Source organism: Brugia malayi (assembly GCF_000002995.4).
Source record: "Brugia malayi strain FR3 genome assembly, contig: Bm_v4_ChrX_scaffold_001, whole genome shotgun sequence".
NCBI classification, from domain to species: domain Eukaryota; kingdom Metazoa; phylum Nematoda; class Chromadorea; order Rhabditida; family Onchocercidae; genus Brugia; species Brugia malayi.
Genome location: NW_025062479.1, coordinates 4,309,723 through 4,336,758, shown reverse-complemented (window position 1 = coordinate 4,336,758; position 27,036 = coordinate 4,309,723). Strand labels below are relative to the sequence as shown.

The 27,036-nt window shown below is 33.7% G+C and overlaps 3 protein-coding genes across 4 annotated transcripts; 1 reads left to right on the top strand and 2 right to left on the bottom strand.

The window, feature by feature from the left end:
• Nucleotides 1–573: 573 nt before the first annotated feature.
• Bm693 (Uncharacterized protein) lies at nucleotides 574–1,180 on the top strand (the record flags this gene model as incomplete). Its single annotated transcript, XM_001899428.2, has 2 exons — nucleotides 574–690; nucleotides 1,145–1,180. The coding sequence occupies 2 exons, from the start codon at nucleotides 574–576 to the stop codon at nucleotides 1,178–1,180; spliced, it is 153 nt and encodes a 50-aa protein (XP_001899463.1).
• Nucleotides 1,181–2,802: 1,622 nt separating this feature from the next.
• Bma-pod-2 (Uncharacterized protein) lies at nucleotides 2,803–20,044 on the bottom strand (the record flags this gene model as incomplete). Of its 2 annotated transcripts, XM_043073584.1 has the most annotated exons (38): nucleotides 2,803–2,854; nucleotides 3,097–3,165; nucleotides 3,339–3,541; nucleotides 3,611–3,694; nucleotides 3,953–4,147; nucleotides 4,418–4,644; nucleotides 4,795–4,882; nucleotides 5,043–5,231; nucleotides 5,400–5,534; nucleotides 5,735–6,088; nucleotides 6,371–6,532; nucleotides 6,633–6,966; nucleotides 7,088–7,311; nucleotides 7,506–7,679; nucleotides 7,866–8,058; nucleotides 8,348–8,472; nucleotides 8,557–8,742; nucleotides 8,921–9,125; nucleotides 9,239–9,423; nucleotides 9,533–9,775; nucleotides 9,837–10,043; nucleotides 10,174–10,416; nucleotides 10,689–10,880; nucleotides 11,115–11,255; nucleotides 11,332–11,490; nucleotides 11,668–11,848; nucleotides 11,956–12,134; nucleotides 12,356–12,524; nucleotides 12,745–12,956; nucleotides 13,147–13,299; nucleotides 13,714–13,827; nucleotides 13,927–14,130; nucleotides 14,258–14,371; nucleotides 14,537–14,689; nucleotides 14,803–15,056; nucleotides 15,196–15,334; nucleotides 15,520–15,673; nucleotides 20,022–20,044. In XM_043073584.1, the coding sequence occupies 38 exons, from the start codon at nucleotides 20,042–20,044 to the stop codon at nucleotides 2,803–2,805; spliced, it is 6,618 nt and encodes a 2,205-aa protein (XP_042929518.1). The 2 variants fall into 2 exon arrangements, with proteins under 2 accessions (XP_042929518.1, XP_042929517.1); XM_043073583.1 differs by lacking the exon at nucleotides 11,115–11,255.
• Nucleotides 20,045–23,541: 3,497 nt separating this feature from the next.
• Nucleotides 23,542–25,746, bottom strand: Bm10971 (Uncharacterized protein; the record flags this gene model as incomplete). The annotated part of the gene is made up of 8 exons (XM_001899430.2): nucleotides 23,542–23,648; nucleotides 23,751–23,872; nucleotides 23,993–24,085; nucleotides 24,163–24,277; nucleotides 24,435–24,655; nucleotides 25,098–25,224; nucleotides 25,340–25,520; nucleotides 25,705–25,746. 8 exons carry the CDS (start codon nucleotides 25,744–25,746, stop codon nucleotides 23,542–23,544), a joined length of 1,008 nt encoding a protein of 335 aa, XP_001899465.2.
• Between the last annotated feature and the right edge of the window lie 1,290 nt (nucleotides 25,747–27,036).

The following is a 27,036-nucleotide window of genomic DNA, read 5'->3' as shown; positions in this document are numbered from 1 at the left end:
AAATTTTCACAGTAATGCTGAACATGAAACAGCACTGATTTAAAAAGTAGATGCTATGTATGATACGTCATTTGATAAGTTAAAACACTTTAAGCAGAGAAAGTTAGAAATTGAAGTTCAAGATTACGACATCTTATACTTCCCTACATGATTTATGAGTAGATTTTAAATTCGACACGTGCAAATTTCGGCAACTAACGATGCAGAAACTTAACTCCGTCCATACAGGATGCAATTAGGCTTGTTGATAAAATACATTAAAAAATCTCCACAAAATCGGGACCCCTCGCACCCAGAAACCAATCACTGCTGGAACTAATTCTTCAACAAAAAAGCCAGGGAGGTCGGCACAGTGCCAAGGTAGAGCCACCGTATCACAAATCGTACTTTAGGAGAGGTGGCGCTTGAAGCAGCACTATTTAATTGTAATTTTGATGGAATGATATATTGGGAATTCAGGCGAAATTTTCTCTGCTCCCTGTTACTCGGTCTCGTTTGTTTTGGTGGAAAACGATGACCATCAAAGCTTGTCATTTGAATATCTGTATATAAAAATCCGTTAACTTTATCTGCATGTCATCTGTCACCAAAGCCGCTGAAGCAAATCCTTACAACGATAAAATGCTTCATTATGTATCTCAGTTTATCTCAGTCGAACGCTTTAATAAACCACTGTTCATATCATTACCGGTAAGTTTATCGTTTTACTATATAAAAAAATAAGGCATATATGTCTGTAGCATGACGAAATTTCTTCAATAAAATGTGCAAAAAAGAATAAGCCTAAAGAGCGCAGTATTAATTCGTTTAATGTTCTACGGAAATGCAGTTTTGCTTCTGCATTTCCGTAGAACATTAAACGATTGGTGTAGACATTTTGTGATAAATGACTTGGTAGTTAATTTCCTTTAATTTTTCAATCGTTTCATAGGCAAAAGCTGTACATTTCAAACTTTTATTACTTCTTTGCAAATATATACAAATTTGGCTTTTCTAACACTGTTATATGATTACAATGTCCCAATTTTTAAATCTTTAAGTTAAATTGTTGTTTGCTGACTTAATTCCATCTAATTAGTTTACATTAAAAATGGTTACATTATTATTTTTACTGTATTGTCAACTTTGATTTTTGATTTTTCAGATAATCTTTAACATTAAGCTGGTCATCAGAGTTTAATCGGTTGAAGTTCTATGGAATTTGTTCACAGTTTATGAGTACTTTTTTTGTGAATGCAAACAGATATGTAATAGAAATTTCGACAAGCGGAAAGCTTATTTGTTTTTAATATTAGATATAAAAATTCAAGCAAACTTGTTGCAGATAAAAGAATTAATTCCTCCTTGTCATGTTATCTCCAATATTTTTTATATTCTCCATAAAGTGAAATCATAATTCATCAATGAAGTTGAACTCAAAGCCAGAAATTTTAGAAACTTGGAAAATACCGATGCTTTGGATTTCAGCCAGATAGGTTATCTGAATATAATCTTTAACATTTTAGTGATAGCCTTAGACATTTTCGTTTTTCCGCATGCATTATCAGTTTCTCTACATTTCTGTATTTATCCTTTAGCAACATCATTAGTTCAGGGTGAAACAACTTACGAACATACCAACTATGTCAGCTTAATAAATAAAATTTATTTCTCTCCTCTTATTTACAGGTAGTAAATTCCTTTAAAAATTAATCCTTAGTAATCTGAATCGATTTATCGTCGATGCTTGATGGCCAAAATCCAAATCAACAGTAATCACCCTAATGCAATAAAAACAAGGATATGCTATTATGATTAGACTTATTCGACTTATTCATTAAGTTTAGGTTTGCTCCTTTATATCTTATTTCTTGAAAACCATCGGTCTTTTAGTGTATTATTATCCGTTGACACTGCTGAAAATTCTTTTCTTACTTCCTGTGATAAGGCGTGATTACGCAAACTGCGCAGACACTTCCAGCTTTGTACGGGAATATATTTAAAAACACGTAGTTTACCCATTCAATTTATTTCATGTCTTATCCTTTTGTTGGGGCACTCAGGATGAACTTTTTGATTTTGTTCTATTGTGCTATTCAAATGAATGACACAAAGTACATGCACAACTAATGGTATAAGCTTATAATAATCTATTTATTTGTGTCTAGACATACTTCCCCAAGTTACGAAGCAAATCCGAAAACGATCATCACTTACACCATCACATATATGTGTTTCTCACTCAGTTCATAAGCGGCAACACCGCAGCAACATAACTGAAATAAATAATGACTCATACTGATTGAACACAACCTGTTAGACAACGCAATCCAGACGTAACAATCTCAATTTTTTGCAAAAAAAAAAAGATGAATTTCAATCCTGAAAATGTTTTCCCTCACTTTTCCGAGAACATAACATTTATATGGACAAGAAAAGAATCAAGTTCCGCTTACAAATAAATTTTATTTCTTTGTAAGGCAAATATATTGGCACTGTCACTGTAAATTTGATATATTTTAAAGTTAAGATTAAAAAGTGAAATATATACAAATGAAGCCACAAAATCAAAACGAAATTGACTGTTTCGCTGAACAAACAGGCAAGACCTGCTGATAAAAGTGATGATAACAAAGCAACCGAATAACAACTGATACAGCTAGCAGCAAGTACCCTACGGAATTTCTAGCAAAAGAATTGCAGGAAAAGACTGAACTTTGAAAACATGAAAAAGTAACATATCTTGTGTAACGCTTTGCACAAAGATAAGTCAGTGAAGATGCAAACGTTGCAGAAACTGCCCAGAGTGAAAGTCAAAAAAGGCTATTGTTTCTCACCAGCAATATTTTCAACCGTGGCTAATAGTTTTCGGACACTGAATACATCTTGAAAAGTTGGAGGAACACTTTAACAAGGCTGCGACAAAAAGTGCTTCATAAATGAAAAAAAGAAAAGAAATCCCCTTCACCATAAGCGATTTTTCCAAACCAGTTGACTATGAAAACAAATCCAAAATTAATTCAACAAAAAAAAAAAATGCTCACATGAACATTTAATGTTACGCAATTTTTCTCAAAATAGCAGTATATAAAGAGCTAGTCTATAAATGATCACAACCTTTCATTCTTCATTTCCCGTATTAATAAATCACACTTTCTCGCGAAATCTCCAAGCTTCTCCGAAGGTCTGTGAATGAGTTATTTCACTATTGATTAGAAGTAATAATTTTTCAGAGATTTGATCTGATCATAACAAAAGCCATTTTCAGCTAAACGAGTAATCATACTGGAAGAAATGGAAGTCTGATTGTAGATTTTCTTACGTTAAAGTATTTACATCCTCAACTCAGATGAACTTACATTCCATAACGCTTTCCAATTGTAAAGAAATCGTTTCCAACAAGGAAAGCAACAATTTGTTCCCTTTCCTTATGTAAGAGTTTTATGGCATCCTCATCCGGATAATTATACCAAGAGAAGGTTTCATCGCGAGTTTTTGTAAAGTACTGCTGTAAAGATTCCTGCATTTTCCGAATATCTTCTAAACACTTTACATCGACAGCCTATAATATGAAATTATTCTTCACTTTATCCCTTTGATTTTCCGAATTTGATTTGAATGTATTTCTAACCTCTCTGTATATATCATGTTCGATGCACAATCTTAAAAGCCGTCGTGTGAAAAATGCTCTTGATTCTTCCCATTTCACTACTTCCTGAAATGTCTTTCTTCAAAGAAACTTTTTGTTTAACAAAAATAATGACTGAAATTTTATAAATTTTAATTTTTCCTCACTAGCTATAAAATAGAAAATGCAGGGACAAAATTTTAAAAGAGCCTATATAAGAACCGTAATACCGATAGATATTTTAAAATGGCAAATAAGTATTCTGGTCAAGCTAACAATAAAAATATTAGTACAACCCCCAACATAATAGGTGATGGGAAAGCAGTTCCCAAATGAAGAGAATACCTTAACAGCACCAACAGCTTTCATTCGCACTGCCGTGTCATGCAAATCAGCAAATGTTATAGCGATATTGCGATACGTGGGCATTAGCAGTTGAATACGAGCATTGATGTCCACTTTCACATCGTTACCCTCTTTTTCCAATATTCCTAATCGAATCATTTCCTTATCCAATCGTCGCATTAGTGGTACCAAATCCTTTAAATTTATATTTATTAATAAAACATTAAACTTATGGCACTCATTAGAAATTCTTCCTTGAAGAACCAATACAACCTTCACAACTTCATACTTGTAATATTTTACCTATCTCTTCCACCAACACTTTTGAAAAAGGCGAAAGCAAATCAGACATTGCTCATGTTCCCTGATCTCTCTTTCCCTCTCCAAAAGTTCTCTGATCACTTTCATTCTAAACTTCATATATTTGAAATAAAAGGAAAATTAAGTACCATACTATACACTAACTTTACGCATTTTCACTTGAACAGTTCCCTCTGGTTCCAAAACACCACCTCTTGATCTCGGGTCAGCAAACATCTGCATGCATACAGGATTTATCGTTGGATCAATAACTGCCCAAGCCCCACCACGTAATTCTCCATAGGGTGGAATATAAACTATCACCGGATTAAGGTATTTACATAATTGATCAACTATATAAGCACCAAATTTGAGGACCATTTCGAACATATCTAAAACAAATACCTTAAAAAACCAATAACTTTCTAAACTCTTGAAAACTGTTTGACTTTTAACGAATGATGAGCTCAGAAAATAAAGCTTCTAAAAAATTCATTTGCAAAAATGTATATTTTTCACTTGTCAGTGTGAAATTAAAGTACCTTTCTGACCGCCGCTGAAGCCACGCCAGTTGGCTAAAATAAACAGTGGCAAGGATTCTTTATTGAAGTCTTCGATTGCTTCAGCAGTCTATAACAACCACAATTTCAAGTTATGATTGAAAAAGAAAAAAAAAAAAGAATTTAACAAAGCTTCAGAAACAAGAGCAGTTACAGAAAAGTACATCTAAAGCAACAAATTTCAGATTGTAGCTACAACTGTAATCATAATCAAAATTGATAAAACTTACTTTATATGCAGAATCAGGATACCACACTTGGCCAGCTTGCTGAATACATTTTGCCTGAGAGTCCGGAGCAGCCGGGTCAGCCGGAATTTCAACAAAAACACTCCTTGTTTCCACAGCAATAACGCCAACACTGATGCCGCCCAAACGTGCTCTACCTGTGATTACCGTTTTTCCCCAGCCTGATTTAATCTTAAACAAAGTTGTTTTAAGAAAACTGGACAAAAATATGCAGTTTAAATGCTACGGTTAAAAATATAGATGCTAACAGCATAAAAATGACAGAACTTTTTTTTCCAAAAACAGATTTGCTTAAACTCTAAAACCGTCTAAAAAACCAAATAAGAAAAAAACAAAAACTTCTTCGAAAGAATTCTGATCAAAGATCGTCATCATCAAACGCGGATCACTTTCCTTATTCTGTGATGGTAAATAATTTAGACATCGATCAATGGGGTCTTCACTATACTCAAAGCTTGGTTCCTTAAACGGCGCCTGCAAACGAATTAAATGAATAAAGCTAAATTTCAGTTTTACCGAAGTTTTCTTTTTGCCAAATAAAATCTTAATTATGAAATGTGTTAATAAAGAGTGAAAGAAAATAATGGAGCGTGCATGCAAAGAAACCTAAACGTCAATAAAATTATGATATCATTCACATTACATAGAACAAGCTGATGAGTTTAAATTCAAACCTTCACGTTTTTACGCGTATAAGACAGCCACCTTAACAATTGGCGGACACCATCATAATCATTGCTAACGGTGGAATGCGTAACACCATTACGAGTCATTATTTCAGTGCCACCCAGCTGTCCATTGGATGTATAAACTTCACGACCGAGCACAGAATTCAAAGCAGGTGCGCCAGTTAAAATAATATCTGCATTTTCGACTTGACAAATCCTCCTTGAAAGCCGAGCAACATAGGCACCAATGCCAACGGTTCGACCAGTTACCAAACAATAGGTTATTACTTCATTATATGCTCGCGATGTTTCACCCGCAATCATCCCTGAACCAACTAGATTCTCTACGCCAAGGTCACGCTAAAAATATGCAAAATAATTATCACCATGTCTCACTAAATACACGCAAAACTGTAAGCAAATAAGACTTTAGACCAGTGCACATATAAAGAAAAAGAGAAGGAAGATTCATAAGACTGAATTACAAAACGGACAGATCGCGTTAAAAGAATTTTCCAAAGCAGAAAGAACTAACAACTGTTATAACAAAAAACAAAGTCAATTGAACAAAATCAAATTAATGAATAACAACAGCAAGACGGTAGGAAAACACTGGTTTAGAGGTATCTACCTAATGTGTACCTCTTTGCCTATAATCCCATCAATCTGATAGAAACCATTTCTACGATGTGTAGCGACAATTTGTTGTAGTGCATGTGCATCGTCATTTGTAAGATAAAGTCCATCAAAACCTTCCACTGGATTATTTTCGTTCTTCCATATAACTTTGAAAAGTTTTTTCAGCTGGAAATATATTTTGTGACACAGTAAATAGTAACAGGGAACTGTTTTATTCCATTCTGGGATAAAGCTATGAGTGAAAAGAGGAACAAAAAGAACTAACATCAGCTGATAAGCCAATCCTTGCACCCGAATTAGCAGCAATGTATATTCGTGGAATTCCTTCTTTTCGACTTAAACGTGAAGCCTCATAATACAGACGATGTTCACACATCGAAAATGAACCAATCTGATTGGAGATATCATTTGCAATAACAATCACTTCCCGCCCTTCTGGGTATTCTGGAACAACTAACCGCACACGCCATGCAACTATCCCAATTTTACTCAGTGAACCACTTTCACTTAGTTCAACGAGTTGCTTTGAATTTTCATCATATACCAGTTCATAAAATTGGCACAAATCTTCAAGGATCAAATCTGATGACTTCTGCGACCTTAAAATGATAAAGAAATGAAAGCTGTAGCATACAACATACAAAATTTTTACAAGATTTAAAACTGAACAAAAAAATTGGAGAAAAAGGTTCTAGAATAATTCGTGACAGAAAAACGAACTCTGTGGGTGCAAGCCATGTGGCAATTACAGCACGCTGGAAAAGTAGTGGATAGTCGTAAACATAAGTAGTTTTCAATACACGAGCTTTCAGACGTCGCTTGTCAATTTCAGATCTGCCAAGGTATGGATCCGTAAAGGGATTCCAATCTGGATTACGCCGATTGTCTACCATTATTTCGAGACCATGCTTAAAACCATCCATTCCAGCATCCACGTGAAGCCACTAAAATTATTTTCACAAACTAAATTGAAATTCATAACATTCCATCTAAAATATAAATACCTCTTTGGGTAAAACGAAAAGAGACATGGCTCCACCCCTGACTGGACGAGTAATCAGATCTGATCAAAGTAGATCAATCTAAATGTATGATACAGAGAACAAGTTAATAAATATTTAGAATAGCTAGCAATTACCTTTTTGGTTCTTGAATTCCCACTACTTGCTTCCGCACGCAATACTCTAATAAATGGCGTGAAACCAGTGTCATCAGTTATAATTACTTTCGTCGCCTGCTCCAAGCTTCGCCGCTCACCAAACAAAATGAAATCAAATTCAACTTGATTCACCTGTGATTGCCACAAGAAATCCTGAAAACAACTGATGCGACTAAATTTCTCATATGAAACGAAAAAGAATATTTAAAAGGGAAAAACAGTTTAAACACTGATAATATATTTTCCTGATCATTAAACGAAAACTTTCATTATCGCTTAATCTAAAAAAATACAAAAAGCACTAATTACACAGCGTTAAAAAATGTTTTAAAAATTCACTTTGCATTCTCGATAAGCCTTATAAATAACATTTATCCAATCAGCTGGACTCATCCGTATTTCCTTATTGGATGGTGTACGATGGATAAACAGTAAAACATGATTTCGATCAATTGTGTTTGAACGGTATAAAGCTACGACAATTTCACAGCAAGCACGTTTTAGGGCTTTAATAACACTGCATGTCACTTCCCTAAATTTGAATAAACAAAAAAAGATGTGAACAAAGAACATAAAAGAACAAGAATAATTCTTTCCTGATAGTTTCAACAACTGTAGATTTACAGTTGACAAGTTTAAAGAACTTATTTTTTAAGGAACTTTTGAGAACTCATTCAAAGCATTCCACAACAAAGCATCATAAGTCCTTATCTGTAAACCATCCCACAGAAAAATCATCGTTGAATCAAGTGTTAAAATAAAGCCAAACTGTCAACATATTACACACAAAAAAAAAAAAATTAACATTCAAAAAAACTTACTCAGCTGTATAGCTGTCAACAACTCGAACCACAGCTCGATAAAAGAACCGGTGTTCTGTTGGATCAGCTTTCCCTTCTGCTTTATATAAGTGACCCGAGTTATGCGATGACTTCAATTTTTCAATCTAAACTACTAATTTATCATGTAAATAATCCAAGGAATAAAAATATAGAATTGTAAATTCGGTAAAGTTGCTTGCAAAACTAACATTGTAGTTTTCTTTTATACGATGTAAACCAAGTTTAGGAAGATGAGCCAAATCAATATTACGCTGTGAACGAATTTCTTCTTTACGGAACATGTTATAGTAGAAAAATAATGGATAGGAATCCGATGATGCTATCAAAATTACGATTTGGCGAATATTTTCATTCTGTACACGACTAATAGCTTCCTGAAAAGTAAATATCTGCAAATAGTTTTTATGAAACTGCGTCACCGCCAACCACATGAATGACCTAGTACTATCTGAAATTAGGCTGAAACAAAAAATCCCTTATTGAAAAAGTTGTCGTATTCAGTACTGTGAATAATGCAACTAAGCAGTCTTGAAAACATTTCAGAAGCATTACTTTTAAAGTCACTGAGAATTTTTCATCCAAATTAGCATCACACCGGACGGCTTCAGTATGTGAAACGATGTAGAGGGTCGAATCTGGTTTCACTACTTTCGCAGCTACTTGTGGTAATCGTTCAACTATATCTGCTACATCACCGACAACCCGCATCGTTACACTTATTTCAACTACTTCGTCATTTGGAAGACCCAATCCATGCCTGTAATGCAAACTTATCATTTCACAAAAATATAACAGTATCTTTAATATAACTTTGCGCTGTGTTTCTACAGAACTGTTAATAAGACTATAAAAAGAAAAATTAAAACATACGCAATTTTCTGTATTGGAATGGAAAATTGTACATCATGGGGGTGACCATCTTCTAATCGTCTAATAGAAGCTTCCGGAACACCACAACATACGGTTACATATTTCAATACCGAATCGAAATTATTATCAAACATTTCAAATAGTATGTCATATCTTTCCAGATTAGTTGGGCTCGGTGATGATCCCTAAAGCATATCTAAACATTGCATCATTGTCTAATCAACCCCAACATTTGTGAATCAAAAAACCAAATCCCAAATTACTTAGAAAAATAAGCAGAAGCACAATATATACCCTAATCTTAATTTCAGTATATGTTGGTGTTTCCGCTTCAATCAGCAGTGTCCTTGCAGCATGCGCCAATTCCAAATTTTCACTTTTCACAAAGCTGGCAATCTTTTCCAGTACAGGCGACAACCGCAATATTAAGCGACGATTGTTACTAATCCGCCGTAAAATTTTCATTGCCAACAAATTTTTTTCATTAATCTTTGTGTGTGAACAAATCAGCCTAACACACCGTTCCGTATCACACACCTGTAATAACAGTTTAATCAACAATCAAAAATAACAAACGATTATCGAGTCATATGCTCACCTGAGACAAAAGTCTTGTAACAGATTTGTCGTACTGATCTTCTTGAAAAAATATTTCGCTTTTGTAATAATGTCCAAGAAGATCATCCAAAACCAAAGCAATATGACCTTCTGTTCCATCTTCAAATCTGGCCAAAACTCGTGATATTGGTTCAAAGATCATCTTTTCTTCCTTCGTCTTTTGCGGATCCAAATCATTTAGATAATCCTGGAAATTAATACCAGTATGCTATGAATATGTTCTTAGTTTTCCAAAATTCTAAAATACGATCTTCCTAACAAATAATGCGTCAATTTTCCCAGTAATGAGTGAAAAGAGCGATAAAAGTATCACTAACTTCGATAGCTTTCCGGACTTTCTTCACAGGGAAATCATCAGCACAAACTTCAAGAAATTCATTAAGTTGGTTCAGTATTTTTGGCTTAATACGGCTTTTCATAACGGCAAGCTTTTGCTGCATTTGTTCATATGGTAGCGATTGATCGTTGAGTACAGAAAAAAGAGATTCTACTAAACTATCGGCATAGTTCGAGAATGTTGGCTCTGTTTTACAATAACCATCAAAGACATTATGCACTTCCTAAAAATCAGACAAGTCAGAAAGTCAATTCACGAACACTTATTCTTATTTATGTTAAAGCAATGAAGCAATGTAATGATTAACATAATCATTCAATAACCTCAAGGTTGCTTCCTATTCCTTCATTTACTTTAGATGTAGCATTAGGTTTGGAAATAGAGAGTAAGTTTGGAAATAGAAGAAGTAATGCAAGTAAGTTTCTTCAGATTTTAAATTACATAACTTGGACCACTGCCTGAATCTTATTCTTTTTTCCAAAAATTTGCAATTACCTGAACAACATTTGTGAAATACATATTAATCGGAGATTTTTTAGCGACATTTTGTGTCCACTCCGCGAATGAATCCTCAAAATCAATGGGTTTGGTAACTGTTAAACCATTTTCTGTTTCTAAACGAGCAACCAAAGTCCCTGGATGCAGCATCTGCCCGGGCTGTGCAACTTTTTCGAAACGACCTCCAACCTGAATAATCAAAATATTCATAGAAAATGCTGCTATTATATCAACTCAAGAAACTAATTTACATACCTTATCGTGCATGAGCGTCATAACATCTAAATAATGTCAAAGAAAGACGAAATGTATTTTATAAGGATTCAAATAAACCAACAAGGCACGGTAAAAAGTTACTGGTTATTGCAACACTTATATTTACAGGTATTTAGAAAATAACATATACATTCTAGTTCCAATCACCTTGGAGCCAGAAAACTGGGATAAATGCTCCCAGTGTGAAGCAGCAGTTTGTCGAAAAAGAAACCAATTGCCAGAGAAACGATTTGCATTCAGTGATGCCCCACAAATGTTTTCGGATCGAAAAATTACGATAAATTTAAACTTAAATTTAAAATACGAAGTATACTAACAAATATTACTAATCTAAGAGTCGAAGATTTTCACGTATTACTAAAACCTTTTTCACGCGCATATCCAAAACAACTTTCATACTTTCCATACTGGCATATATTTGACCCGGCAAAAGCAGCTCTCCATTTTCTGCTTCAAAACTCAGCAATTTACCAGCGCATGATGATCGCAGCACTGTTGGATCGTTTTCTTTCTCAAATATTATCTGAAAAATCAAATATTTATTACCGGCAAAACTTCTCCCTTAAAAAAAAGCAAAATTCAATATAGCCAGTGAAAGAACTGAAAGAGACAAAACATTTGATGAATACTGAACAAAAGTATTTTTTAACAGTTGTTTCTCAAATAACGATCCGAATTTGTCATGAATTGAGATATTCACCTGCATCCGTCCAATATGCACTTTGTAACGTTCAGGTTCCTCTTCTATGTAACATGGATGCGAACGGTCTTTATATTTCAACAGAAGGGTACCATTTCGCAATTCACGGTATTCGACGGGAACACAGCGACCATTCATTTTAATCATATATTCAAAATTTGAAGTACGTGTAGCAGTAACACTAAAAGCATGAAAAGTATATTAATATAATCATTTGAAGAGCAATGCATTTACATAACATTTATATAATATTCATATGAAATCGTACTAGTTGGAAAGAAACTAGACCTGTATTTAATGTTGTCAAAAATAAGCTCCACTTGATGTGTCTCAGTAAGGTCGGATGGCTGTAAAATACGTCCTCTGCTTATAGCATTACTAAAGGCACTGAATGCTTCCGTAATTTTTGAATGTGCTATTAACATTGAACCATAGGCTACAGCCATTGGAAGTGAAGGAAGCTCTACCTGTAAAAGAGCAAAATTTTTTTCAAACTGGTGACATTTAAATAACCTCGAACTAACTTTTAAATAAACATCTTTTAAATAAGGATGTTGGAGAAGAAAGAAGATGAAGTTCAAAGGAGAAATTATAAACTCATATGCTCTTATAACTCATAAGTTCTCATACAGATGATTTCTTTGAACTGGAGGAATAAAATCTAATAAATATAAGAACAAGAAGTTACCGTATGCTTCTTAGAAGCAATTCGCCTATCCAGCCAAGTGGTATCAATCCTATTTTGCTCAAATTCGCTATCTTTGAACAAAGAAATGAGATAGGGTAGCGTTACAGGAAATTTCGACTGAAGCTGCAGTTCCTGTAACGCATTCAACATGTTCGAGATCGCTAAATGCCTGTAAATAAACTTACAGTTCCTAAGTATTTGCTTTATTTGCAAAATAGTCTCTAACATAAACTGAATCACTTAGATCACTTCAATCATTTCGTTCACTATTTCAAAATGATGTTTCCTTAATTTTAAAGAGCTCCAAAATCATATGGAAGTCAAATTTGTAGCTGAGGCAAGTCGAATGGTATGCAAAACAGTGTAAAACAATGTAAAAAGTTAGGAACCTTGTGGAACCAGTTGCAAACAGATGGCCAAACTGTGAATCTGCGAATTCATGAAGAGATCCAGCGCCAACATGCGAAAAATATCCCCAAACGAACTGAGTAGAACGGAAATTCAAATTGGTGATTTCACCTGATGCCGGCCGGAAGTTCTCTTCCGGATCTTCGCTTGTTATTCGAACAGATACAACGTGCTTGTCGCAATGTGGATGTATCTGAAAGGTCACTCACATTTCGAATGTAAATTTTGTGAAAACAAAAACAATGTTCAATAACAACAGCTATTACCACACATATATCAGCTATTTAATTCAGGCATTGTCGGGAAGCGATAATCGTGTTATTATGTACGAAGGCATTGTTCCTGAAAACCTTAATTCAAGAAAACTAAATGAAACTACTTACTAGATGGAATGGGATTTTATCAGTACCATATCGGCTTTTGCCATAATATAGACGTACTTCGCTGATGCACTGCAGTGGTACCCCCATCGCAATTTGTAATTGTGCTGCTGGTAAATTGACATTTGTTAACATTTCGCTTAACGGATGCTCAACCTAAAATGTGTTGTTGCTTTTCAGTTTCAAGATCGCTACTATTCGTCACAACATTATTAGCACTATTACAGCAACAGCACACTGCATACAAAGCGCTAATCTCGTGAAAACGGGTTTTTGTACCACATATCAAATTATTCTCTTCAGTCCATTAATCACGCATATTCCCAACAATTGAGATGGCCTAATTTTTATCAACATTAAATGAAACTCATTTTTGGTCCTTTCTATCTTCCAGAACCACAGCTTCGCAAAAATCTTCATCATCACCATACCATAATGAAATAACTACTCAGATTTTTATTAACTTAGAGAGAAGGTGGCAGTTTTAAACAAAACTGTTAAAAATTTTGGAAAAAAGTTGCAGTTTTTTTGTTACATTGATTAAACAATTTTATTGAATTAAAAAATCACCTGCAACCTTGGATTAAGTTCCAGGAAGAAATACTCATTAGTTTGTGGAACAAACAAATACTCAACAGTGCCTGCACTAACATATCCAACCATTTTAGCCAGACGTACCGCATCCTGCAAAAAAGCGTTATCTAGTAAATTCCACTATCAAGCAAATTTAAGAGTTGCAAGTAAAAAGAAGACCACAAAAAAAAAAATAAAAAAAAAACTGACTGCTTCCATATTTCTCTGAACAGCTAAAGGTGCAGCAATAGCTGGTGCTTCCTCAATAATTTTCTGGCATCTCCTCTGAACTGTGCAATCACGGGTTCTCAGTGCAATTACCTCACCGTACATATCACCCAAAAGTTGCACTTCAATATGCCGAGCACCTTCCAAACAATGCATCAAAAAAATATGCCCACCGGCTACTTCTGCCTAAATTAACGTTTTTATGCCAAATAATTTTTCCCTCTTTTTGAGCTATAAATTCCATACTTTTGATCTCTCCCAATATGCAGACAGCACTTTTTCAAAATTCACCAAAACGAAATAAAAAACTTACTTGCACTCTTCTAAAATTTACTTCGAAATCAGATTCACTGCGCACTAAACGAATCCCTTTTCCACCACCACCTTCCGAAGCTTTGATCATAACAGGATATGTAATTTTCTTCTCCTGAAAATTAATAGTATAAGGAAACGAATTGTATTATTCAAAATTAACTGAAATACCACTTTCGCTGCAATCACATATTTCAAAATCTGTTATGCAATTTTATACAACAGAATAGGGTGAAACTAAATGAACCTAGTTCTCAACCAATGAAAAATAATAGCACACCTTCATTACACGTATTGCCTCTTCATGATCATAAACACAGGCAGCAGCACGCAGTTCTGGTGATACTTCAATATCAATTCGCCCTCGTTCACAGATTTCTTTAGATAAAAATATATTACTACCTGACCAAGATACTACAGGCACGCCAGCTGACTGAAAAAATTTGTGAAATTTCTTAAGAATTTGTTTAACAAAACTAGACAGGGCAAGTCAGTCTAGGGATAAACACAACGCGTTAAAAAATTCAACAATTATACACAATTTACCTGTGCAAGTATTGTTGAAGCAATCTTGTCACCCAATGTGAACATTGCCGGCCCGGGTGGACCCATAAAAAGGATTTTATGTTTTTTCAGACCATTTGGTAGATCGGGGTTTTCAGATGCATGTCCCCAACCCGCCCATACCGCATCCACGTTGTTACTCACAGCATGCTTCAGTATGTCATCCACATTTGCATAATTATTCTCATTTGCGCCAGATTCAGAGAATACAAAATTGTCAATCATTTTCAAATATTCTGCAAGGAATTCAGCTGTTGGTAAAACCAAAGTTCGTGAAGAAGATTAGATGTTATACAGAGTTATTCATTTCACCAATCATTGCACTTATCCACTTAAAATGTCATATTTTCATAGCACTGGAACAAGCACTTTTACCTGGATTTGAAGAAATCTCCTGTTCAGTAGTTAAATTAATAAATTTGAAGAGACGGTCATCTTTGAATGTCTCTTGGGCCCAACGTCTGATGGACATCACACATTTGAATGCTGCCATTCCATTGTTGGCGATCAGTAACTGTGATGCATAAATAATAAAATTACTCTCTAAGATCTGGAGTGGGACCTATTGAAATAAAAAATTTGCATATTCAAACGTTGTATTTACAGATATTAGACAAGAACACAAAAAACTGTCAGATAGTTTATTCGTACTTTCGAACCTGAGATTTTTTAGTATGCTCTATTTAATAATAAACACACCGTTTTGATGGGTGTTGCTAATTTTGGATCCGCGTATTTGTTAAGAAACGCTTCAACTGTCCCAAACGTTTCCGCTCTTTGATCCACCTCATTCGACTTTTCAAAGTCTACAAACTCACGGTTGTTATGTGTGAGTAAAGGAGGTGTTGGCATCCTGAAAAACAAATCAATTTAAAAAAGAACCTACTACTTGCTACGGTCGTCAAATAATTTCATAAAAAATCGTCAAGGAAACAATGTACCGAAAAGGGACAGAACAAGATAGGGGAAAAAAAAAAGGTTAAAAGAACATTAAAAAAAATTGGGATAAAGGTGGAGAGAAATCAACATAAAACTAAAAAATAAAACAGGATGACAACATTCCATAGCATATTGAATAGCCAACAGCATTGCAAGACCTCATAACCCCTCCCTCTACCATTACTTCCCACCTTACAACAACGAGGTATGTTAGAATAGGCCAAGGAATACAACATATGAGGAAGAAAATTGGTCATCGCGGCAGGTGTTTCACCGTGACAAATTTGTTGCAGGCACAATAATAGATGCGTGTATGTGTGCATATATGTGTGTATGTATGTCTGTATGCATAAATACATCTTATGGAATATGGAGAGTCACATTATCTTATCACATTATCTCTCAATATTTACAGATTTTAAATCACATGATCACAAATAGAATATAAGAAGGAATTTCTTCATGGATTTTTGAAAAAGTTATTTATTGATTTTATGCACTTCCTTTAAACCTGGAGAAATCTGCTATCTCATAAACTGACTGAACCCATCTTCGGTAGTTTTGTGTCTCATTTTCGAAAATTTATTTTAAAAGATAATATAAATAAAGGATCACCATAATCGATCAGAAGACTCATCTACTTATCTCAACTACATTTATTCCCCATCCACTTGATTATCTTTTAAAACTTGAACAAGAGTATAATGATTACTTGTAATCTCACCTAGTTTATTAGTGTCACTTCAAAATGCCGTATGAACAGAACTGACTGACTGAACCACACAGCTACTGTTACGAAAATTTTGAATTGCTTAGAAATAAATTCAAAGTCGTATATTCAGCAATGTTCGTCAGACAAAGACATGCATTTTCAAGTTTTCAAGTTAAAAAGATCCCATACAAGAATAACTGAAAGTATATCTCAAACCAGTAAGGAAAAAATGACTCTCAAAACATGAATAAGAAATGCTAATTATCATTGTATTTTGCCCTTTGGTGAGAAAAATTACAAACCACTTTGAAAATCAATCAATAAGAATCAATAATGTCCCGAAAAATGAAATCTTTCTGGGAAAATACCAGCTTTTTGAGAAAGAAGGCAACCTCAATTAAAACGAATTTCTAAAAATATTAATTCAAATACACATCATACCTACACCACTATATTCTCATCTTGTAATTCTTAATCCAAACTCAAACTCGAGAACTGATAACTGATATTAGAGATGAACAAAAAATTGAAAGAAACGAAAATAATGAAAGCGAATCCTCAATTTGAGAGTAAGGTGAGAAAGAAAAATGGAAAAATTTCTCTTTCTATTCCTAGCCTCCGCTCCAAACAGGTTTTGGGCAAATACGAAAGACAGGAGTTCATGCTTCACTTTGATGAAACCACAGATAGTGAAGAGAGTACTTTCTATTTATACGTCATTTCAAAGTATGTCACAATTTTATCTTTCCCAAAATTTGATGAAGTTCGCCTATTTTTTTTGCAATGATAACAGGAATCAAAGGTCAACATCAATTTTCGCAATCTCCAATTATCAATTATAACTACACCCCCCACCTACCTCATATTCACCATTATTGGCAGTGAAACATTGAAAATTTTAAAAACCTAACGCATTCTTATAGAAGTTAACTTTTATATACATGAAATATACAACTCTTTGCAATTCTGCACACTGAATTTCATCTGATAATTTGATATTAAAATAATCACGAGCTTCACATTTTAAGGGCTTAAAGTAATGTAATCAATGAGAAAACCCAATTAGTGGAAATTACCATGATCTTTTACCAAAAGACTAATATAAGAAATGCAGTCATATTATTGCTGAAAAATGTTACGTTAAATGTTTAGACATTATCCGTGATTTAGCTTACAAAACACATAAAATTTAATTACTAATAGTAAAATAATTCTTTTTGATTTAAACTTAGGCACCATTTTGGCGTCCTTTATCAATAAAACAAACTAACTAAGCAAATTACAGTCACAACTCACTAAAACCAACTCACTAACCAATCTGATAAAAAATATGAAAGATCATCAAAAGACGGTTGCATTTATAGACTGTGCACAACGATTCCGCAAATGATCCGATGACCTTCTGTACGAAAATACCAAAGATCACCGCAACTTCTGCATAAATCGTTGTTATAAGCACTTCTTCGCCGAATGAATTTTGTTTTAATTCGTAAAGAATTTCAATTCACCAAAAATTTTATGAAACAAAATATACAAATTTTATACGATATAACAAACATTTGTTTCCACAAGAAAAAGTAAGACCAAAATCCGGAAAGTATAAAAAGAATCAAATTACCAAATAAAAACTATCTGACTCCATTATATCTTTGTCAAACTTTATGTATCAACAAATTCTTCAAAATATTCATAAAAAGTTGCAGAGTTTTTCAATAACTCATACCTCAGTGGAGTTAAAATTATTTAAATAGTTATTGATTTTTAACGATTTAAAATACATCATTTACACCAAACAGAGATTTTTTTTTTTGGAGTTAAATGAAAGTTAAGAAAGATTGGAAGTATCTTTCAGAAAAAGGAAGATAAAAATACAAGGTTATATTTTTTTTAAATAATAATTTGAAATTCTTGAGAAGAATATATATATATATATATATATATATATCAGTAAATTCAGAAAGTCCAAAAAAAAAAAAGGGACCACCTTTTAGGTTTTCTAACAACTTTTGAAATTCAACTTCACTTTATAATTTTTACTGCAAAATACAGAATACAGTCCCACATAACTTTATATATGCTAGGCTCTAAGCTAACGAAAAGCTACTAACACAACATTAACCTATCATCGGAAAAATGCATTCATCGCTAAACATAAAACAGCGAAAACAGTCTAAAGCAGGACTGTAATTCAGATTTTTAATATATGTAATAATAATTATATATATAATATACGTATAGTTTATTGAAATGACTGAATCTAATACATTTTTGAGAGAAAATAAATTATGACAGAATCTGGTAACATAACGTGAACCAAGATAGATATGAAAGCATCAATATAAAAAGAAGTTAAAAAAGTGTTAATGGTTATTAGATTATAAACTTCATACTGCAAGTTCAAAATTAGTAACAAAATGCATCTTATAAAAAAATTGCATTAACAAGTAACTGCTCCTCGAAAATTCGGTTAATCGCAAAAATTATAAATTACCATCTTACTTTGAAATGTAAATCCTTAAATCTCTGGAGGCAGAAGGACACGTTTTGTCGTTTAATGAACACTGAACATTAATCATGCATCAAGTGCTTCTAAGGGTAAAATTTCGCATTGAAAAAAACCTATAATTGAAGTCCACTGAGAAGGCAAAAGGGTAGAAAATTCAACAATGATTAACGATGAGCATAAGGTCACGATAGAAAGGAAACAACGGCCAGTTTTATAATAATTTATCGACATATATGTAAAGCACTTTTGTCATTCACCAACAACTAATAAAACTGATATCTTCGAAACACAGAAGAGAGTAAGCAACGCAACGATCAGATTTCATTTGGTTATTCCACCTTTATCTTTTCATTACGCGTCTCATGCAATGTGTCACTCGCTAACTTTAGAAAATTCAGTGTTTCGGTAATTTGATGAGGGAATGTCGTGCGATGAACAACAAAAGCTGTTGACATTTTGGTCAGAAAATATTATCACATAATAAAGGCTCCAACTGCCGCATAAATTTCGATGGGAGTTTAATTCATGGAGGCATGCACCTAGCTGCTAAAAACCTCACATACAGTCTACCAAAAAGCGATTTCTCCTGAAAGCACTAAACTTACCAGTACTATCAACTTTTTCTACGCATTAAATCCAGCTAATTTTGAATTGCTTTCCTCAATAAGTTATCGAGGCATCATGATCAAAAAGTATAATGTACGTTCTAATCTCTTCTTTTAAACTCACAACTATACAAAATTTTTAAAACCGCGGAAATTTTCACAATAATTACAACTATTAACACTTCATACAAAGCACACATGCCTAACTGTGCTTATATTTCAACAGAAAAGCCCAAGTGACAACTGTCAAAGTTCCGTTTATATCACCATAGATATAACAGAGATTCAAAATTCCTATCACAAAATATGTAGTACTTTGACAAGCTTAAAATCATCTAAAATCAGATGTCCTAGCTGAGCTATTAATAAAACTGAATTAGAAAAAAACCGAAGCCTAAGCTAGGTCAGCATCATAGATTCCCAAAATTTGAAATAATACCTGTCAAGAAGAGTAGGTGGCATTGGCAGATTCTGCTTAGTACGCAATTCGTACAATTATCACTGCTCAAAAGTCAGTCTAGAATGCAGCTTCGATGAGCGATATTCCTGAAAAAATATTGCCCGCTGTATTTCTTTTTAAAAAAGAAAGATCCAGGCGCAAAACAGAATTACCACTTATTAAATGTTCAAACATAAAGTTCAAAAACGGAAGTGATTCCGGATTTCACTCAAAATGTCATTTGATGGGAAAATACTAGATACTAGACCAAGTTTGACAGTGCATTTCATATTGCCACAGTGAAGACAACAGAGAAAGTGCAGACAAATTACGTATACCACTTATTAAATAGATGGACTCAACTATACAAAATAGAAAAAATTAAAAAGACTTCAATTTGATCGAAAACGTGAAATTTCACTACATATGCGAACAAGTGACTTAAAAACTATGTAGTTAATATATGACGTACTCACGGAACTTATATATTGTGAAAACACACTTATTAGTTTATCAGTTGATAGCTTGAAATTTAAAATATTCCATTAAAAACAAAGTAGATTAGTACGAGACATATATAAACAAGCATAGATGTACAAACAACGTTTACTAGTGTTTGATCAGATCATATAATATATACAATGACTGTTCTAAATTTGTAATACTGCAGCAAGCGCATTTCAAAAACGGGAGCAGATTGCAGATCAAAGGGTAAAAGTCGTAAAGGTGCAGTAAACTAAATCATATATCTTGTGACACATAAATAAAACTGCTCACATATAGACACACATAAAAGTATTCATCTCTGGTACATTTAACACGGTACCAGCTCGTATACACACGCACAAATTATATATAAACATGTATGATCGTTCCTAAAACTTATGCGAACCATGAGCAACATATAAAGAATAGATCGGTCGACGAATTTCATCGACCAGTGATTATAAGCCAAATTATGCAACAATTCCGAGTGCATTTACAACCATTCTAAAAAAAAAACCAACCTCACTATTTATTGTCGTTCATTTGACGTTTTAAACTAGAACATACATTTGACGAAAATCACTACGATATAGCTGCAAAGATGAATCACACAAAAACCAAGATAATCTGCTATTTTTCTCATTTAAAAATTAATTTCCAAATTCCAAATTACCAGAAATTAACGACAATTCCTTTCCCACTTCACATACACATTGTTTCAACAGTATTTACGAACTGGACTTCAGTTCAAACCATTTCTTCTTCATTTCCCTTTTCCTTTGTATCATTCAAGATCTAGCGTTCCTATTAGATTCTAAGGAAAAAAACAACCATTTCATAAAAATAATTTTTTAGGTTTTTTACATTGCAGTACTCATCATTCGTTTTCAAACTGCTATCAATGAATAATTTTTGAACTGTTCAAACTGAGCAAGTCTATATTTCTTGGTAGAAAATCTGAACAAAAAGACTGATAAATGAATAAAGTAAATCAATAAGCAGCATAAAATTAAACCGAATGAAATGCAACTTGTATTTACTCTACACATGAGGAAGTACATCAGTTGCGATTGAAAAATGACAACTCTTTTCCTCGTTATTACTTCATATCTTTGTAAGAAGAATAAAGTATATCAATCAAATTGTAAAATCTGAGGAAAGAAAATTAAAAATGACATTACTGCCTAAAAGAATCAAACCAGACATAGTACAAAGAGCAGAAAAGGCAAGAAACACTACTTCTCTTAGTTTATAAATTAGAGCCTGACTGTTTAACTGCATCTTGAACAGCGCATTCCACTGATGACAAAAAATATACCGGGAACAACAACTGAATCGTATATAAATAAAAAGTGGCGGAAGATGAAAGTAATGAAAAAAATTCGTTCATCAATTTTTTTTTTTTTTGAATTCATGGAAGAAGAAACCAAAAACCACATTCCAGTAGAAACACATATAACCTTCAGCTATTGAATAAAACGACAAAAAGTGAAGATGAGGGTTTATACACTATGTATTACACTTCCGAAAATCTTCTGTTCCGAATGAAAATAACGAAAATTTGATACTTAAAATGTTGGAATTTTCCAATAGCTAATGCAGTCTATGAAAACCGTTATAAACATAGAACACTACAAATATATACAGCATAAATATATGAATACATAAACATATATACGAATTATATGAGAGCTTGAGAATTTTAACAAACACTATCTATAACTTAAAGTCGCAGTGCAAACTTTTCATTCAACATTTACAAAAAAGAAAAGGTGTTGATAATGAACAGCAACAACAGTATTCCCCAATGCTGGACATACTTCACGAGGTATTTCAGAATTAGGTAATAACTCTGAACGAGCTCAATATCCAATCCACCCTTAGAAATTGCAAATCCCAATGACCAGTTGAAATTTAACCTATCCTGCACATGACCGTTCAGTATTTCACGGAGAGGCAATTGCAAGGCAATCTATTCAACCAGGCGGCACTCACCTACTACACCAGACGGTAACTCCTGGATTTACTATTTTCAAAAGTGTTCTTCTCTAGCAAAGATTGGGACGTCCATAATGGTGGACAATCTCAATACTGAGTGGGGAGGTTAAAGTCTGACATGAAGAATGGATTTAAAATACTAACATGAATGTTCTAGCACATTCCTAATAAAACACCAGTGCACCAGCATTTAGCTTCAGGAGAGAACTGCACTAGTCTCACTACCCTAATTTGAAGTTGAAAGCATCGTACATGTAGATGCGAAACTTCTTCCAAAAGCGGTCGATAGCTCGGTAGTAAATCTTGAAGACTTGAAGTACTATTTTTCCATTTGTCTTCCGGAAGTTAGAAATACCCTATGACAAAAACAATTTATTATAGTGGTTATAGTAATTTATTATTATATAATTATTGACCTTATATCGTCTTTCTTATGAGTGAAGAGATATCAAAATGGTTTAGAATAATGCGACACTTTTAATACAAACATATGACAAATAAGATAATTCGGTGAAGATGAGTAAGTAAAATGCAAATTAAAAGACTGATGTTAAAAAAGAGAAATTTGGACAAATCATCAAAGGATTTGCTAAATCCAAGTTGCTCCAGAAGTACATTAGTTCGAGATTACACCGAATTATAAAAAAAGAAATTTCCCTCACAATATCGACTTTAAAAGGGAGTCGGAATAATGCATTCAGGTAGGAAACATAAGCAACAAAAATTATTTCTCCCATGATTATGACACATATATTAAGAATAACATAATATATAGTAATACGAAACTGCAATAAGGCCAAATGAATTCAGTAAGAGCAACCGGAACTACTTTCATCACTCTAAGCAGCCAAATATAATACCCTAATTTTCAAACCAAGCGAAAGACAACAAAACTGAGAGACATCGATCTGAAAGGCCGAAAAGAAAGAAACACGATTTGTGTTTAAGCATTACAATGAAACAAGCTAAATTGCTCCTAGTTTTATTCCAGCCTCGTTATCCTATACTACGTAACAGCACAAAATGTATACAAGATTTATGAATCACTGGTTATTTCCAAATAGAGTGAACAAGTTTGTCGTATGCACTCATTCCGTTCTGAATAAAAATTGAATTTGCAATAGCTTCCATCGGACGAGACTACTGAAATTGCCAAAGCTTTGTATGAATCAACTGTCTTCAACATTTAACCTGGTAGGTTAATAGTACTTTGCGAAAAGTTCAATTAACAGGAAAATTTTTTACCAATGACAGAATCAGGCTGTGGTCCAAAAGCGCATATGCAGGAATCCTTGTCTTTAAAAGAGAAAGGTAATCGGAAACGTGAGACGCTGACTTCACCAGAAAAACTCAACTTCCTCAGCGGGCTAAAATAAAGTTTTGAACACAGAGGCAAGGAAGATTGTTATCTTCAAAGCATGTCAAATATCCACGATCAACAAATGCAAAAAAATTACTTCCTAGAAATATTAATCACAGGAACATACACTTTCTTCTTCTTCATAGCCAAAGAGAACAAATGTATAGTATGATGATTGCTAGATACGCACAGCATGGTCGAATCCACTGAGAAACTCATACTAGAAACAAAAACGTGTTCAGAATCCTGTCAAATTCTACAAGTTTCAAGGAAAAATTTGAAGTGAAATTAAAATACCAAAAAATAGAAGCAGGATTCGTTCCACGTCGCAGTTCTTTCAACAAAAGGCAAGTTTTGGTGTCAAAAATCCTTATTATGGTTCCTTTTTCAGAAGATGTAGCTAACTGTTCCCCTGTAATGGAGAACATATCAAAACGTGGTCAAAACCAGTATTTTCTTTTTTTTGTCATTATGCATAATTTCACTAGCAGCTTTTCATTTATTAGGTTCAAGAACTATTTCGATAATTTGGCGAACAAATGAATTCATCTTTCGAAATAGTGCTTTACCAGTAAGGTTAAGTGCAATGGCAGATAACGGTCTTTGATGGGCATTGATTATTCTGGGAGGAGCATCTGGTTCGGCCAATGTTAAACAGCAAACTGCCGACGATGAAGAGGGTGCAGGAAAAGCAAGAAGAGAATTTTCAGATGCTGGACACAAACAACATATTCCACGTGGATTTCTACTTGAATCATATACTTGCAATTTTTTAGGTTGATCTGTGAAACTATAAACCAACGAAATGAACAATCTGGATAATCATGGTTATACACATACATATATTCCAAGTATAAACAATCAATTTGCTGGAAATATTTGCGAAAAAAAAAAAAACAAAAAACAAACAAACAAACAGGGGATAATTTATTTCAAAAAGAAACTAGAGATAATTTCAGAAGGAAAAATACGTAATCTTGAAGTATCTGCCCAGTGATTCAGTGAAATAACTAAATGCTTTACATAATATTTTTAACTTTTTCACAAGCCTCAATTTTTTTTTTTTTTTTTTTTTTTTTTTGTATGTTTCCAGCTAATTAATGCAAATGACTCATAGCTAGAGTAAACAAAGTGAAAGTAAGGTTGATATAAGAATCAGTCAGAAATATTGTATATTCTTTGCTTCCGACACAACAAATTACAAATGTTAAGAGAAGGAACACAAAGCTAACCTAAAAATATGGAGGGATGTGTCGAGAACCACTACAATACGATCGCGACGTAAACGTACTGCTCGTACATCACTATTCATCTCTAACTGAACCACTTCTTTATGATCAATAATATCCCAAATTATCACTGCAAATAAATAACAAAACTGATGCACTATTAACAAAAAAAGATCGAGATCTGTCCTTAACTCTCTCATACGAAAACTACAGTACCTTTCTCGAAAGAAAAACAAATATCAAACCTTTATTTGTTGAAAAAGCAGGCGTTACGCCCCCACCAACAAGTGCTACATAATTGCAACGAAATAACATCTCCACTGCTCCAATGCCACCATTTAATTTCTCATTAAAATTCTGTTTCAACGGATCCGTGTTATAAATCCGAAAACCATCATCCAGTCCACATACAAAACAGCCGAAATCCTGCAATCAACGTTAAATGTAAGTTAAGAAAACCTGAGCACAGCACATTCTTTGAAAATCATTTAGGATCAACTCAACTAACTTAAATCCGAAAAAAAAACAGCAAGCCAATTGCAAATTTTTCTGTTTTAAAAAACATTCGTTAATCATTTCTAAAGCGAAGAAAAAAAAAACAAATTTATACCTGGTTGAAGGTATTGAATAATACATGAGATGCCCTTCTCATCAATACCGAGCGATGCCTATAACTTAGGTCTTTTCATTGACTAAAAATTCTAAAATGTATCTAATTCTGATTGTCTTTCGTGTCCTTCTGCTCTCCGAAAATATCGCTCTGTATAAATATACTAACAGAGATTTTGATTAAATCCATTAGAAATTTTGACAAGAATATAGGAAGAAAAAAAAGTAGAAAGGGAAATGGTCCTTTTGTAAGATAACCGCAGTTACCATAAAATCAAGCTTTTCAAATTTTCTCTACGATATTGTTCTTGATGATATGAAGTTACATGAAAGAAGTCAAGCATTACCCAGGTGACTATACGGAACCGGAAAACCTCTCACTACCACATCACACCCACCCATTCACTTTGCAACCCGGGCCGTAATTTACTTTATCAGTCTGATGAATCTTTTCACTTTATCGCACTTTGCATACTTCTCGAGAGCACTCAATTGCCTGATGGAACAAAGGTAATCAACATTCGTAACAGGCTTCTTCATTTTAGATGGATGTGTGTCGTTCTTTCCGTTACATCTTGTCTTTTGTCAGTAGCAGGCAAATGCTCCTTCTTCTCCCTTACTTTCAGGATACTCAACGAAAGCAGAGGAAACAAAACGACGTGATGATTTTCAGAGAAGTTTAGGGAAACATACCAAGATTTTCTTTACATTTCATTTCCCTTACTGTTTTTTCTCGTTAATATTGCTAATCTCCACATACGGCTGCTATATATGGGGTTTAGGAGTCTTACTGTACCAGTGTCATTGTCACTGAATGGGAGATCACAAAGTTCCGTATATCACATTTGAACAAAGGATAATTCTGCAATTATTAAACCTCATAGTTACTGGATGTAAATCATACAATGCATTCAATACGATAACTGAGTATGCAGCATATCTTCGGTATTGAAAAAACCATATGGGATCAAGTTTTTCACTGTGGTCTCGTCAGATTGACTTTTTGCTTATGAAAATTTAGCTAATGATACCTTCCTGAGTTACACACTAGATATTTGTAGTGTTTGTGATGAAGTCTAGCTCTTCGTCTCAAAGTTAAAATTAGATGAAATTCTGACTAGCACCAGGCTGTGCCTCTTCTATCTTTCGTGATTAAATGTTAGTATTTCGACATTCATTTCTGTATTCGAGTTGACCATACTTGTCATATTGTTACTAATTATTGCCAATTTCTGTCATTATTTATTTGTTGTTATGCTATACTTAATACTTTTCTAATTGTGATCCAGCTACTGGAGGAGGAAATTGAGAAATGGGAAAGTGAACTCGCTGT